Source organism: Corvus cornix, chromosome 2, assembly GCF_000738735.6.
Source record: "Corvus cornix cornix isolate S_Up_H32 chromosome 2, ASM73873v5, whole genome shotgun sequence".
NCBI lineage: Eukaryota > Metazoa > Chordata > Aves > Passeriformes > Corvidae > Corvus > Corvus cornix.
The window spans coordinates 33,638,780-33,655,519 of NC_046333.1; the positions used below are offsets into that span (position 1 = coordinate 33,638,780).

Below are 16,740 nucleotides of genomic sequence, written 5' to 3' on the forward strand. Positions count from 1 at the left end.
GCACAAAGCAGTTTTTGTTATTGACATGACAGTAGTAAGCCAGCTCTTTAAAATCCATATAATAGCTTGGAAACAAATTTCTTTTGAATTTTAATTTCCTGAGGAATTTCATTTTTCAGTTCTACTTCAGAATGATTTTATATTCATTTATTTAAGGTCAGATTGCTTGTGGAAGAGACCTCAGCCTAAACCAGTTCCAATTATAGTAAACAAGAATTTTCACAAAAGAAGCTCTACTGCCTTGAAACTGTTTTTGGACTTGCCTTTGAAGATGCCTTTTTCAAGCATGTCTCAAGCTCCTCTTCTCAAGAGTGACACAAAAAAAATACAGTTCTTGTGTCAAATTTTCTTCCAAGGACTGTCACAAGACCACCTATGTCAGTTAAGCCTCAGATTCAAGTTTTATGGACAATTTTGCTTAAATTATATAATTTTCTTTTACCACTGGGGAAATTCTTATACCATATCATGTCAATGTTTGATGCTTAAAGACACTATTTTGAATAAGGAAGTAATGCTACAAAATTAACTGTATTAATTTTCACTTATCAGCAGAGCCTCAGTAAGTCTTGTTTATTAAACTCATCTTTGTTCCTTATTTGTGTGTTCAAAGGTATAAAATTATGGGACAAAAAAGCATCAGCATTTGTAAAATCTCTAGAGAAAACCAGGTACCGGTGTACTTGACAACAGGGAGAACAGCTGGAGAATCTAATACCCACCTCCTCCAACCACATAAAACCCAAAAATCCTGCCAAACTAAGACTAATGCTCCATATTTTTTCCTAATTTTGTCCCTACAACATGATTTTCTCTGTAAGACACAAGTTTTTTTGGTTTTTTTTTGGTTAAAATATGGCACTAAGCTCTGTGTTTCCCCCTTATGCAATTACCAGTTTAACAAGCAACTACCTTTACTTAACATTCCCGCGGCTTCCTTCTTATCACCGCCGACATATCAAATCTGTCTTCCAATTTGTAGGCTAGAAGCAGGGGGAATAGATGGGAGATAAAAACGCCCCTAAACTGAGACTGTGCTCCTTGTCTCCTAGGTCCAGCCATTCAGTAGGTCCATTTAAGCAGAGTTGCTGGCAGAAAGAGAAAATAAATCATAGCAGGTCACTTTACCTAGTGAGAGATGTCTAAATTGGAGTCTCAGTTACACAGTCTCAGAACTGTAGGTACAAATAATAGAAGAGAAGGGCTGGGAGTGTTGGTTGGCAGAAAACCTGTGCTGCCTGGGGAAACTTCTGCAGCCTCTGAGCATGTGAGTCAGGGTCCGGCCTTCTGAGCAAGTATTTGACATCAGCATATTAGAAAACAAAAACTCTACAGGGATGATAACACAGTGATGTTGAAAACAGAAAGTCCAAGAATTACAATGGGGTTTTTCTAAAAAGTTATATTGTTACATTGTATATATTATATATGGCTCTGCACATAAAGGCTCTGACATCCGTTCAGAGATACTTCAGAAGCCATGATCAGTGGATTAACATCTATCACTTTGTAGCACAGAGAAGCCATCTGTTTTACTGTAGGCAGGAATATGTGTATTGGCAGACATCAGTGTCAAGAGATACACATCAAAATCAAATGCAAAAGCATGAACACAAGTTAACAGAAATTAAAAATTGTGGAACTTCTAAACCAGGATATTCAGGTAATCCTGAACCAAATCTCTGAGCAAACTGCTTCCCTGTGGAATATAATAGTCTCTTCTGGCATTGTACTTGTACATATGCAGTAAAGCTGGGAAAACACATTTTGATCTAACTGGCTGCTTGCAGATGCTATTCATCTGGCATGAAACAGAAAATGTAGCCAATGAGTATTTTATGTCAGGGATGAGAGCTAATTCAATATTTAAATATGCAGACAATACAATAGAAATAATGTTCTCATAAGGCATTAGGCTAATTAAAGTATTATAAACTCTCTCTCAGATTATCCACTTTTTTCTAGTGGGCCAGTGGTGTCAGCATCCCTGACCATCACGGCACATGGAAATCCCATAGAGACTAATTAAATTTTCCTATCTTGCAATAAGAATACAGGGAATTATTTTTAAATCCTATTTTTATGTCTATGATTTTATCCAGCTACAATGGATGTAACCAAAAGCACAAATATGCCTACACCATCTTCTCATAATTGAGAGTTTGGGATTTGTGTAACAGAGCCTGGAAACCAGGGGGCCATAGCAGTTCCATCAGTACTGTTTGTTGACTGCAGCAGGATTAGGGCATAGTGTATAGGTGAGAAGAGACACAAAGCCTTCATTCATAGCTAGAACTTGAGAAGAGGAGCCTGAATACAGTTATGACAGATTACCTCCTACCAGTCTTCACGAGAAGATAGAAACCCAATTGTCAGCTCTAGTGCTTTACAGCAACATAGTAAAAAGAGCCAAGGGCAATTGCAATGATGTGGGTGACGGACTTGTATCTATTAGAAACAGTAGCATTTGACATGATGGTTTAAGCAAGAAATCCCACAAACTAATTTAAGATACACATGATGAGATGTATGCCTCTTTAATTTGCAGAATCAAGCCAAGATATCATAAATATCCAGGCACACCTTCTAAGCCTGATCAGTTCAGCAAAGAACCAGGCACATAACATCAGAGGCTATATTTCCTACTTGTTTTGTGATTATTAGTTCATGGAAAGAACAGGTAATGCTGAGTGAATATGAAACTCTTAGAGAGCAAGCAGTTTGTACTGCATGTATTTTCTAAGCATCTCCTTCTGCTTCAGAACATCAGGAACATTTGCATGAAAATAGAAAATCTTTTTCTTTGAAGAGCTGGTGTTCCTCTGCTGCTTGTTCAACTCCTCAGGCTTACAGGCATTTGTTCTTACTTGTGTACCCCTGCACTGAGTCCATAATACCACACAGAACAGCGTTTGTGAGTGTAGGATCCTGCTGAAAACAATCAGCCGCCTTGTTCATGAGCTGACTTTGTTGGACTAGGACAAGAGTTCTTTAGAAGTTAGGAATTAAAGCTCTGACTCCCTTGACTTCCATGGAGATAGTTCAGCTTAGCAAAGGTATAAGTCTTGAGGTCTGAGTGACTAATTATGGCTCATACTGATCGTGGCCATTGCTGGGAAAATAAGTACTGTGAACAAGCAAATTTTCTGGAAATTAAGAACATTTTGTTTCTTTTTAAATCTGGTTTTTATCTAACTCAGAAACAGCTGACAGGTTTTTTTTTTTTTTGAGTATGACATTAGTAACTCTCTGCTGTTTTGCAAATAATGATGCTGGACTGATGAGCAGAATGGGAAATATTAGCACCTTCTCTTTGGCAGCTCAGGACGGCTTCCCAGCTGAAGGAATGGGTGGGTATCAGGCTAGCTGTGTCTGCCTGGATGACTCAGCCCCATTCACTGGCACTGACACTTCCCCAAAGAGTTAATGCTGTTCTGCTGACTCACGGAGGCAGATGAATCTCTTCTCCCGTTTGATGTACAGCAAAAGTGTCTCACTGGAGAAGGGACAGCGGGCAAGACTCATAGCAGGGGTGCACATATAACTACTCTGCTGACCACCACAAGTGGTACCTGTGTGCTGCTTCAGATTTCAAGTTTGTTTCTGCACACCAACAGCTTACAGCAGCTCTGAGAGCCCCAGTCAAAGGTGTTGATGCACAGTCTGGAGGCAGGGAGGAGTTTAGTTTTTACTGCTAATTTCACTGATGATGTTGATGCTGCTGTACTTCAAATGTCACTGATTTGTTTCATGCAGCATCTCCAAGGTATCACAGTTCATCTCAGCTTATTCTGCTGAAAGTCCTAGCCAAGGCCTGTACATCTCCCCTTTTGTAATCTCCTCTCTGGGTACACCATCTGGAACTGTTCGTTCATTCGGGCACATCACTGTTTTTCCACAGTTCTCTTGTCATTTCTCCTCTTTTGCTGCTCCAAATGCAAACTCCTTGTTCTCACTTTCAAAGCCTTTCACAATTTAATCATGCCTCATACCAGTTCTGGTATTTGTTAACCTTCCACCCACCCTCACTTTGTTGATTGCAGCCTCCACTTTTCCTTCTTTATTCTACACTTTCTTTTATGGCTGGGGACAAAAACCTGCAGTGAAACCAACTAAGCCCATGCTGTAGACTCCCTTACAATGTCTCTGTCATGTATCATAGAGCACTGAAGAACCAGCTAGTAACAGAAGGAGGATGGTCAGGGCTGCAGGTTGGCTAAGGAGCTGCACACAGGATCCCCTGAACTCAGACTCTCTTACTCTCACTTATTTTTTGAAAAAGTTCCTTAGGATATAGACTGCCATCGACAATGTCATGTTTGTGTGTCTTCTGTACGACAAAACAAGTTTCAAATGACCTGTGAACTAGCTTGTCTTCTTCTCCTGTGGAACAGGACTGCTTCACAGCCCAAGTGCCTTGCAACTTCCTAGGGAAACAGGGTTCTGTATTTCATAGCTGCACTTTAAAGCCACTGAGAGACTGAGGTGATACTGGATGTAAGTGCCAAACCCACATCTGCTTAGTGCAGACTAATACCAGACTTTTTCACCTGTCTCTTTTTCTCACAGAGATAAATAACATTAAAGACAAGCCCTAGAGCCATGTTCAGAACAGGCTGGGAAACAAAGTATTTGCAGAATTAAATGCTTTCCAGGGAGCTATTTTTCAATGTATTATTGTAGTAAATGCTTAGATTTTCCAAAGACAAACTCATAAAATAATTATTAAGCAATGTTATTTTATGTACAAATATTTTGCAGAACAATTTAATATGTAATCACACCAAATGTTTTTCCATTCCTGCTACCCCCACAGCATTGGCATTAAACAACTACTGCTTTACTGGATCTCTTTTCCTTCAAGAATGCCTGTGACACCTCAGGGCTTACCCAGAAGCCCAGGGATCATTTAGATGTTCAGAACATATGTGCTTCAAGAACACATGAACTTCGACACCTGGTCAAACCCACCCTACAGTGGCCCTTAGCAACTGGTAATAACTAAGCCTGAGTCCTGCAATGTGTATACTCTGGTGGGAACAAAGTTCTTACATTGCCCTTTAGCCCTGTCTGAGGTTTCTTTAAAATGACCCAGATTGCTGCTCTCTCTACCTGCACCATTTAATTTGGATTCATTATTTTTTTTCAATATATCAGATCCTAAATTTGCCAGTTTCAGCCAAGCTCCAACACTGGATAGGTTGGCTGGTGAGGCAAATAGGTTATAAATATAGTCAGGCTCCTGGCCAATAAAATATAAAATAAGCAAGCGTGGTAGTTACAAGACAAAATAAATATAGTCCAGGGCTCAATCTTGCCTATTTAGAATTTAGAAATTCAGTTGGGAGGAAGTCTCACATGAGTGAGGATTTTGATCAACCTGCAAGTAGGAACCTAGGCAAGAACATGAATCCAGTCTTCTGGAACACTGCTTCATGTCAAATCCGATCTTAAAAACTTCATCGTATAAATGGAATACGTGAAAGTACTGCATTTAACACTTTTGTTGGCCAGCTAGACCTCTTCAACCTGTATCATAGCAGGGTTTCATATTTTGTGATTACCTCAAGGTCACCTTCAGCTGTGGAGGTGCAAAGTTTGCTCCTTGGAATATACCCATTCCCACAGAATCTTTTTTTCCTGTTTTTTTCCCTTTTGACGTTTGTCTAAAAGCCTCAACCTATATAAAGCATGCAACAAAAAAAGTTCTGAAAGTCTATTAATACATTCCCGTTAGCATTCTCTGCATATATTTCACACTGATCTTTAGAATTGAAACAGTCTTTTTAGTTTGTGCTTGTACAACACACAGTCTAGTGGAATACCAAAGATGAGTTCCTAAATACTCCTCAGAGATCCCAGAGCCTTCATCCAGCAGGCCCTATATCTTACTATACCACCTGGTGCTCTGAAAAATGTTCTCCTGATTTCTAGCAATTGTATTTACAGATGGATTCCACTTGGTACTAATTGCCATGGGTAACTCCTCTTCAGTACTCCTTCTAGGAGTCCTGATTGGTGGTTGCTTTCCCTTGGTTCACACTTCCATCATCGGTGTGGCTTGCAGACCAAGGGAGCCCCACCAGAACCCATCTGACATCCAGTAAACAGCTCTGGTCATCACTGCTCAAACCCCTTCCCTTGCCTCACTCCCCCAGCTACACAGGTACAACTTTTTGCAGGAGTGTGTGGTGATCTGGATAAGGGGTTAAAGACTGTCGTTAAGGTTGGGCTGAAAATGTTTACAGTTTTTTAATTAAATAGGCCATGATCATCAAAGTTATTTTAAAATTGCAGTCATCTGCCCCGGCTCTTGCACGTGGGTCATTCTATGGCTTCAGGGACATCTGTCTGTATAACTGAGAGGGTGGTGCAGAGGCAGAATCTGCTGCTGATAGAAATGCCTGGGAAACTATGATCTTAGTGTCTTTACTAAGAGAGATGCTTTGACTTCTCTGGAGAGATTATGCCCTTATTGTTGGCCTGCTTGCCAATTGGATGTTCCCTTTGTCTGGGCTTTTGATATTCAGGTAAAGAGTGGTACAAAACCCTGGTTTGTTGTGTGCAGCACATGGTCTCTGTTCTCTGCAGATAAATTGTTCTTACATGATGTAGCAGTAGCAAGCTGCTTAGTCCGAACAGCTTCTGTTATCTATTTCAGAAGCTTCTGTGGCCTTTAAGTATTTCATCCCAAATAATTTCTGGCAAATCCACAAGAATACCAAGCAAAAAGGAGGAGAGTGAAAGTCCTGATTACTGTACTTACAGTCAAAGAAACACCTTCGTGGGCAGTATGAAACATCACTTAGTTCCTTCCTCAATCAGCAAACCACTGATTATCTATGACTCTTCAAAGAACTGATTCCACAGACATTACATGATCAGTTCACTTCCTTGCATTACTCTGAGACTCTCCCCCCACATCAGCTGAGAAACCATTAGTCAACCCACCCTTCTAAATTGTATCACAGAAACATTTTTCCTCAGTTAGGAACAAGTAGATGTCTCAGAACAATTCCCAGGATGATTTGATCTTACTCCTTTTACAGAACTGAAACTGCTTTTTTTCCTGAGAGGACTCAAGTACCACCTTCTTTCTCCTGGCCCAGCCTCCCTCTTCAGCTGTTGACTGTGAAATTCTCCTTATTTACCTGGCACGTTTACACAGATTGGTAATGCATCACTATACTTACTTGCTCCCTACATCTTTTTTCCTGTAATTGACAGTAGAAGTCTTTCCACAGAAAAATATCTCTGTAAGGTTACAGCTGCATAGCCAACCCTGTACTCCACTACTTTCCTGTCTTCTCTCCCACATTCAACTCCTTTCAGAAATGACAACCTCAAAAGAATATCCTCTGTCAAGAAAAGTTCCACAGTTACTCCTGTTCCTCAGCGCAGATCCACATGAGTTGGCTGAATTGAGAAACACTGCCTGAGCATCACAAGCTTCTGACTTGAATGCAACTACAGATTTCTTTCTGGAATTATTATCTGCTTAGGATCAATTTTCACAAGCTGCAATGAGACTTGAGGCTCTGAAGCAGCACCCTCAGGAGAAGCAATTTTAATGGCACTTGGGTAGAAATACTTATTCTTGATTTCATCTTACTTGAAGTATTTCACAAGCAGTACTTTATTAAAAATGCTTAGTTAAAATGTCACTAAAACAATTCCAAAGATTCTGATCATCCTTTACTATTAATCTTCACCCTTCCAGCTGCTCTGCAGTCTGTCTTATGAAACTCCTACTGTCTTGTTACCTCATTATTCCCTTCTAAAATTTTATCATTATAGCCCACTTCACACCTCCTCTACCATACTGTCAAATGCTATTGTGACCTACGGTACATATTATAGTACTAGTCATAGCTATAGAATCAAACCTGCAAAACCTACACTCTGATCTGCCTGTGACATGTAGGTCACCTTTGGCTGGCCCCCAATATCGTTATGCTTCAGCTTCTCCAGCCACAAAACTACTTTTTTCTTTGAGATTTATGGTTGAAAACAACAGAATAGAGCTAGATAATAATTGTGCTTACAAAGTTTTCAAGTGTGCTGTAACCTCTTTGAATAACTGAATCCATGCAGAGATTAATTATATCTGGTAGATCTAGAAGTAAAGTATCTGTAAAGGGCCCTGCTGGACAGCGCCTTCCAATCAATGATCTAACACACTTTCTGCTTCTTCCACCCACTTGGTCAATTATTCCTTGATGAAGAGGAATAGGTATGAGGCACCCATGTATCTCCAACCTGAAATAAATTGCTGTCTTTTAGCTCTTTGCTATGGAGGTCTAAGTGATGCTGAATGCATTTAAATTTCCTGTGGCAGGTTATCTTTCCTTGCAGAAAAAGAAACTTAGCTCAAGTCTTCCCCCCTCCAATTTCTTCGCAAAACCCCTGACTGCATTCAATTGGATGCTGGGAGTGGAAACCAAAAGAACTGAAGCTCTCCCTGAGAACATTTGCCACCCACATACTGCAACAGCGTTCAGGAGCTAAATCTTATTTATGAGGCTTAGTTTCATTTCCAGTCCTTTTTGCCAAAAATCCCAATGCAATGTAATTTGTGCACACAGAGGCCACACAGTTTTGGCATTACTTGCTACACACTAGCCCTTTCTTAATCTGATCTGGGGTCTATAGACGTACAATAGCCCCACAAATGTGTGCGAGTGTGGATATGACAAATGACATCAGGAGAAGCATGTAGAGACACATTCAACAGGCAATAAAAAATATCAGAGAACTGTTAAATAAGACACACTGAGGAATGTATTAACTGTATTGCAACATTTGAGCACGAGCCCAGAATTGGACGCAGACAGCTTGCTTTGAACATTTCATCAGGCGTCTTTCTCTGTAGTAAGCAAAACCAAAAACCTAGCCAAACTATAGGTAGCCAGGTACCCTTTGGACTAATTTGGGACCAAACATAAACACATTTTGCTACTCAGATATCTTTTGAATACAAGGCAAACAACTCTGGATTCTGTCATGATATATTTAGGCACAGGTTTTAAAAGAAAACCGATTCACTACCTTCTTTCACATTGAATAATATCAAATTTAAAATTCACTCTCTACCCTCATTCACTTCCCTCACTCACCTGAAGGACTTGAGGCTGATATTATAGGCATTTATTCTTCAAGTGAGAATGTGTCCATGTGTCACTTTGACGTGGGAACGTCTGATGTGGGACCAATGCCAATCACAAAGGAGAGCCTTAGTGACTTCAGTTCTATTATTTGGGAAAGACTAGGGTATCCCTTTTGCATCTCTATTTGTCCAAAAACGGCTGCAAAGACAAAGAAGAGAGTCTCAGTTCTGGATGCCTGCCAGGATAATGTAACTCTATCCCATCCTCTGCTCCAAGTAAAAACTGAGAGACGTTTGTGTCATTAGTTCTGACCCTCCCCTCGGCTCCGAGTGTCAAACTGCAACACAGCAAGCCCCAAACCGTGTCAAGAGTAATACTGTAACTAGCACAGGGTCACAAAACAAGCCTGACTATCTAGTCTGATTATAAACGATCATGCTTATAAAGCAGCGTTTCAAAAACGCTGCCAAATCTCACGGCTACCACACTTAGGAGCTTTGTGCTGCTTGTAAGCAGCTTCTTCGTTTAAATCATTGCTACAAGGAGCGACAGCGCCCGTCGGACGGGTGGGATGCCTGTGGTCCAAGGCCAGGTTTGGACACCCAGCTGAGGGAGCAGATCCTGGGGCTGAGTCCGGACTTAGAGGGCACCGCTGGAGAGGGCGCAGCCACCGAGTTTAAACTCCTTTTCTGCGCGTCTCCCCCGTCCCGTGCCGTTCCCTTGCTATAAAGTCGCAGTTAAAGCGTGTGCAGTCGGTTCCTGGATGCTATTCCCGCATCCGCGCCCCCGCCCCGGCCCGAGGCGGCGGCGGGAGCGCGCTGATCGCCGCCAGCCCCTTTTCCTCGCCCTTGCCCACGAGGAGGGAGAGCAGCGGCCACCACGGCGACCCCGCGGGTGCGGCGGTGGCGGTAGAGCTGGGAGGCTCCAGTTCTCCCCTCGGACACGGGCACGGGGTACCGGCGCGGCGGCGGCGCGGGAGAGGGGTCCCTGTGGGGAGAGGGCCCCCGGCTGAGGGGACAGCGGCGGCCGCTGCCGGCCCACGGCCGGGGGAGGGAGCGCTGCCTGCCCGGAGCGCGGCTGCCCCGGGCCAGCTCCGCCGGGCGCGGAGGGCCCGCAGGGCTCCTCCCGCCGGGGCGCTGCCGGGCCGGGCCAGGCCGGGCCGGGGGCGGGGGAGGCGGGGGAGCCGCTGCCGTCACCGAGGCTCCCGGCTCGCTCGGCTCGTCGCCGCGGCAGCCCCAGCCCCGCTCCCACCCCCTCGCCTGCCTCCACCCTCCTTCCCTTTCTCTCGCTCGCTCGGCGAGAGCACTGTGCCTCCTTTCCCAGATGGCAGCCGGCAGCGCCATGCAGCCTCCCGTTCCTCCTCCTCCTCTCCCTCCTCTCCGGCTCTAAGTTAATGCCATGCTGCCGCTGCTCTTCCCGGCACTGCTGGCCGCCTGCCTGCCGCCCTGCCAGGGCTGGAGCCCCGGCGGCTGCCAGCGGGCAGGAGGAGCAGGAGCAGGAGCTCTTCTTGCCCCCTGCCAACTCCTCCTCCCGCTCCTTGGCCAGCCTCGAGATGGACCTCGACGGGGCAGCAAGCAAGGAGGAAGGCAGCACCGACAGCCCGGGCACACCGGCTACCCTAGCCAAGGGCCTTTCCCTTCCGCTCCCACCACCTCCGGGCAGGACCAGCAGGGGCAGCAGCAGCAGGAGCAGCAGCAGCGTCCCCAGCCGCAGGGGCAGCCGCAGCCCGCCGAGGACCCGCACTGCAACATCAGCGTGCAGCGGCAGATGCTGAGCTCGCTGCTGGTCCGCTGGAGCCGCCCGCTGGGCATCCAGTGCGACCTCTTGCTCTTCTCCACCAACAGCCACGGGCGGGCCTTCTTCTCCGCCGCCTTCCACCGCGTGGGGCCGCCGCTGCTTATCGAGCACCTGGGGCTGGCGGCCGGCGGCGCCCAGCAGGACTTGCGCCTCTGCGTGGGCTGCAGCTGGGTGCGGGGCAGGCGGGTCGGGCGCCTGCGGAGCGCCGCGCCCCAGCCCCCCGCCGCCCCTCAGCCCCCGCCGCTGCTGCTGCCGCGGCCGCCGCCGCCTCCTCCTCGCTTTCCTACACGCCGGCGGCCGAGCCCGGCCAGTACTGGCTGCAAGGGGAGCCGCTGAATTTCTGCTGCCTGGATTTCAGCTTGGAGGAGCTGAAGGGCGAGCCGGGCTGGCGGATGAACCGCAAGCCCATCGAGTCCACCTTGGTGGCTTGTTTCATGACTCTGGTCATCATCGTATGGAGCGTGGCCGCCCTCATCTGGCCCGTGCCCATCATCGCCGGATTCCTGCCCAACGGCATGGAGCAGCGCCGCGGCACCGCCGCCGGCACCGCCACCGCCGCCGCCGCCAAGTAGCCTCTCCCGGTGACCCCCTTCTCTTCGTCTTGTGCTGTGGAGGGACGCGGGACGGACTCTGTCGTGTTTGTCTTGTTTGCAGCGTGCCACAGGTGCGCGGCGGAACGTGGGGCCGCCTCAGCGCCCGGCCCGGCCCCGAGGGCACCAAATCATATGTGCGCGTTTTGTATCTTTAATACCCGTTTTAAACGAACCTTTTAGTTAAAAAAACAAAACAAAAAAAAAACAAACAAAAAACCGCCCCAAAAAACAGGCAAGAAAAAGCCCCCCTAAAAAATCAGTGGAGGAAATCAAAGACCCTCCTATTCGGCTGCATTTGTTGTCGGAGTAGCGTTTTTGTATAGGATGTAGTCTGAACGGGTTTTTCCTTTATGGACAGAAAGGGATGTCTCTGACAGAATGGAGAACCGGTATATATATTGTTATTGCTGAAGCTGAACTTTAATGAACCTTTCACACTGTATTTCCTGGTTGAGATAGTGTGTATTTATTATTGTAGCTCCACATTATTTGGCTTTTAATACAGAGGTTTTCTTTCTGGAGCCACTGTAGCCTTTTGTTGGTCTGTTTCCTCCAGGGTGGAACAGAGGGTTTGGCTGGCCTTCCTGTCTGCAAACCTGCCACGAAGCTCCTTTCCCCGTGAAATGGTGTTACCAGGGCTGTTGGTGGCAAAAAAAGAATCCCAAACCCTTTCTGACTGCCCTATCTGTACAACAGATGTGGGTCTGTATGCCTGCACCAGGGTTGGGTGGAGAGGGGTGGGGAGCATGGCTGTGGCAGAGATCCACAATTTCATCTGCACAATTCCACAGACTACGGCTTTCTCCTCGGTTTGAAGTTGGGTGGCTTCAGTCCTGGGAAGATGAGGCCCACTCTGAGTTATGCTAAACAGCATGGGACAAGTCTCTGACTTCCCCAAAGTTCATTCCTCAAAACCAGCTTAGATGCAGTGTATTTGTTGGAGACACAGTAATACTGTACCTCTTTTTCATCTACCAGTCTGCAGGGCTGCTCACAGCAAGTCTGTGGGGTGAGAAGGCAGGAGCTGCCAGTCCAGAACTAGATTCCAGCTGCTGCTGTGCAAGCATGTAAAGAAGAAAGATTTCTTCTCTCTTGTTTGAGCAGACAGTTGTGTAGCCTGAAATATCATTTGTTGTATACTTCCAACTGTTTAGCCTTATAAAAAGTTGTTTCATTTGCCTTAGACATGATTAGTCCAGCTGAAGTTTCTAAAACCAAAATACGAGCTAAGTGACAAATATTTGCAATAGGAATTCTCATTCTTTTGTCAACATCAATGTATTTAATTTGCTAGGAATGCATGAATTTGCTTGGGGGTAATTTGGTGTATTCGTAATGTATGGTGGAAATGACTGGATGAAAAGTCTGGAAGGATTAAATTCTTAGGATTCCCATATTTTTTAATTGAGAACAAAATAAAATAAATGCATGCTCTATGTGTATGCTGTCTGGGAAAAAAGGACAGAGAGTAAAACATTGACAAACAGCAGAAATAAATCAAGATTTAAAAATACTCCATGTTACTGGGCTGCCTCTACACCCACTGTTTCTCCTGTTAATCCTGTTGTTGGGGTTTCCACTTGAGTAAACATTGCCATTGTGTTGTTTTCAGAAAGTAGAGGATCCGGTCACAGTGAGAAGCGTTCTCTTGACCTGTTGATCCAAAGGGCACCTGCCCCTGTATGCCTGGTTTAGAGAGTCCCTATTTTCTTTCCTTGACATGTAAAACAGTGTCATTTCCACCTTGTGCAAACTCTTGTGCACAGACATTTGACTTGCTAGAGGGCAATTCTTTGCCTATCATGTCCTGTGTGACAGAGACGCCTCTTCATGCTGAAAGGCAGGGCTAGCAGGAAAACATGAAGGTACTGCTAACACCCTCTCAAAAGAGAAATGTTCTACGTATGGAATAGATCTCAGAAAAGTTGCCATGGTACAGAATAATTTCATCTTTTGAATGAGATGCATTTAGGCAGAGAGTTAACAATTTTGACTGGAAGTTTTTCTGGCTTTATTAATTCATGATATATAGTCCTCACTGATCCAGGCAGCCCGTGCTTAAACTCAAGGGTGGAATCTCTTTTTTGCTTATCCTTGTTTCACCAGTGATGTGATATTGGGGTATTTTTTCTGAATTGCATCAACGTAAACAAGGGAATGGTGTTACTGACTGAAACAGCTTCAGTTACTAAAGGCTTATTATTTGCAGTTCTTGCAGACACTTAGCAAGTGGTACACCAAAACTGGTTTTTCTAACTTCTATCAATATCAGCTTGAATACAAACTTTGTGAATAGACAGTGCCACACTCAGAATATTTTGCTGCTTCACTTAAAAAACATGATACAAGAGAGGGATTTTCTCATAGTTATTGTATAAATACACTTGTAACTGGAGCTATTAAAAATCTGCTAAGACCCGAATGTTTAGAACAGAGGGATGGCACTAAACAAGCAAACAAACTCCGAAAGCAAATCTTGTCCAGAATACAAAAAACTGTATTGTTTTCAGGGAGTACTGATCTCAGACACAATGTGCAAAGAGCCCTTGTGGGTTAGGGAAGGTGTTTCCTTAGATCGCAGTAATCGTGGGCATAAGGATGTTCCCTTCGCAGAGAGAGACCAGTCCGTGTTTCTGTGCCTTGAAGAGGAATTTAAGGCACAGCAGGGGCACAGGGATTACCTGCTGTACAGGCTTTAGCCTGGATCTAACTCCCTGAACCCTCGGGTTTCAGTGAGGTGGCAGCAGGACTTCTCCTGTAAAGAACAGAGAGTGGAAATGCACTATGCAAACTGAGAGCTTTCTTCAGTCACTGTTACATCTAACATCAATAGCTCTGCTCCTGTAGCTGTGGCTGCTACTACGACTCTAAGTAAACTATGATTTTGAGTAACTTTTGCCTTCATGCATGGGAATTGCATCTGAATGCAACCGAGAAGAGGCAAGCCCAGGACAATGTGAAATGATACATCTGCACACCAGCTAGTTTAAGATTCCAAGTTTAGACACTGAAATGTCTATTTCTTTTCTTCTTCGCTGGCAGTGGAGCTTTATTGTCTCTTAGCTGGAGTTTATTCTAAGCCATTTTTATTCATTTGGATTTATTTTTAAGACCAGCTGGTAGCAGGGTCAGCACGAGAGCAGATTAGTCACCATATATAATCCTTTATGTACTCAGGGAGGGCATATATTTGTATATATCTATCTACATATGAGGACTCACTGTGTAGAAGAGAAAGTTAAATCAGAAGTGAGAAAAGGGATGATGAGAAACAAATAATACTGAGGAAGCAGTACTGGTTTTCCTTCACTATTTGTTGGATCATGTTTCCTGGTAAGTTATCCTGGTTTTATATACGTACAAATGTTTGTTGGAAAGCAAGGGATACGTAGAAACAGAGGGAGTTTCTTGATCTACTTTTTAAATGTAATTCAACTCTATTACAGATTTTTGTTTTCATTCCAGGAGCCAGCAACACTCTCAAGATTCAGCATTAGAAGGTAGTAGGCTTGTCTGCTAGTGTTAGACTGGTACAATTTTTTTCTGTATATTCAGCCCTCAGAATTTAATCTCTCACCTATTTTCTTAGTTATGTTTCATAGATGTGTTAGAAGCAGAAGTATACAGAGGAATATGTAGTTTTAGCATGGACACAGTTTTGCTGTTCTTAGTGCCACATTGATTCCAATAATAAAAATACAAAAACGTAGTAGAGTATAATAATAGCTATATGTTATGTAAGCATACTGCTGCTCAATAGGTTGTCAGTAATCAAGCATTTCTGTAGGTCAGGAGGTATTTGGATATTTGGAGCAAAACTGCCGTACTAGGTTAAATGTAAGAGTTGTTACTTATCCAGGGCTTAGTTCACCAGTGCTTTCGATGATTAATGCAACTGCAACAGCAGGACTATTTGTGCAGTGAATATTACTCAATATGAGTAAGGGCTACTGAACCAGACCCTAAAAAGACCTAATTAAAAGCTGTAGTTGGCTGAATACATGTTATTCATAATGACATCTGCTTGCTGAATAGAAGTATCTCCAGGGCTGATGTTACGTGATCCCAGGGGCCGAACAAAAGCCTAGTGAAATCGGGTAGTTAATTGAGGTTTTGTAGGACTGGAGATCAAAGGATTTATTTTGAAGAGATATATATATCTAGATGTAGGGGTAGGTATGATGTTCTTGTTCCTCTTTGGTTTTTTATACATGTAGTTTATAAATCCAAAGCCAGGATTTCTCAGTCCAGTGTAGGGCCTTGCCAGCTTGGAAGTTAGCTTCCTTCTGAAGCCAGTATGAAATTTTCACATATTTTTCAAGGAATTTTACTGAATAAATGTAATTTTTTTCCAATATATTTCAGGGAGAGGCCTTGACTTTGCAAAAAAACATTTGTAATGATTCTGGGAAAAGTGTAAATATCAAATCCCAAATGTATTCAGATTTCAAAGAGTAAAAAATCTTTTTAACCAGTAACTGATTTTTAAAAGCATATTTTTAAACAAGAAAATCAGTTTCCATTTTTCCCCTCAGAAGCCGAAGATTTCAGTGAAGATCAGAAGTGCATTTGAGTGTTTCATGTTGTGATTTTGTATGTGATTTTTTGTGGAAAAAAAATTCTCTTCTGTGATTTGGAATTAATAACAGCTTGTGACAGATAAGTTACTGTATTTCTTGTCCCATCTTCATAATAGTTCTGGTTAAATAAGTTGTCCAAAACAATTGTAAATCATCATCATAATAATAATAATAAAAAAATTAGCTTAACCCATTTGTTGTGTTTCTGTTCTACTGTGCTGAGGAAGAAAGCAGTCTGGTACAAAATTTGGGATATTAAAGATGTTTATTGGAAATATCTGGATGGTGTTTAATTAGATTTGTGGACAAGCTTCAGTCTCACATCTCCAACTTTTTATAAAGTTTGGGTTCATAACTGAGTGTAGCAGTTTGAGCATTTATATGTCAATCAGAGTCCCTGGATCTGCATGTTGGGAAAACCAGGATCTAAAACATTATCTTTTATTTTCGCTTTCTTGTTATCTCGGCAGTTTAACAATGTCAGAACAAAACAGAGCAAAACTGCAAGATGCAAATATCCTATGAAATGCCGTTTGTTTCTGCATGTTTGACTCTAGCTCTTAGCTGTCCTAGAAAACATCAGATTAATGAGACATAAGTAAGAGATCAGTGCCATTCTGAGGAAGTGAATTCACTGGGAGTGTGAAGTTAAATTATATGTTT

The 16,740-nt window shown here is 43.6% G+C and overlaps 1 protein-coding gene across 1 annotated transcript; it reads left to right on the top strand.

The window, feature by feature from the left end:
• Positions 1-10,322: 10,322 nt before the first annotated feature.
• On the top strand, positions 10,323-16,266 carry TMEM158 (transmembrane protein 158). The gene is given in 4 exon segments (XM_039549412.1): positions 10,323-10,570; positions 10,572-10,720; positions 10,723-11,145; positions 11,148-16,266. Coding segments are annotated over 4 exon segments (966 nt in total). The 5' UTR covers positions 10,323-10,505; the 3' UTR covers positions 11,477-16,266.
• Positions 16,267-16,740: the final 474 nt, after the last annotated feature.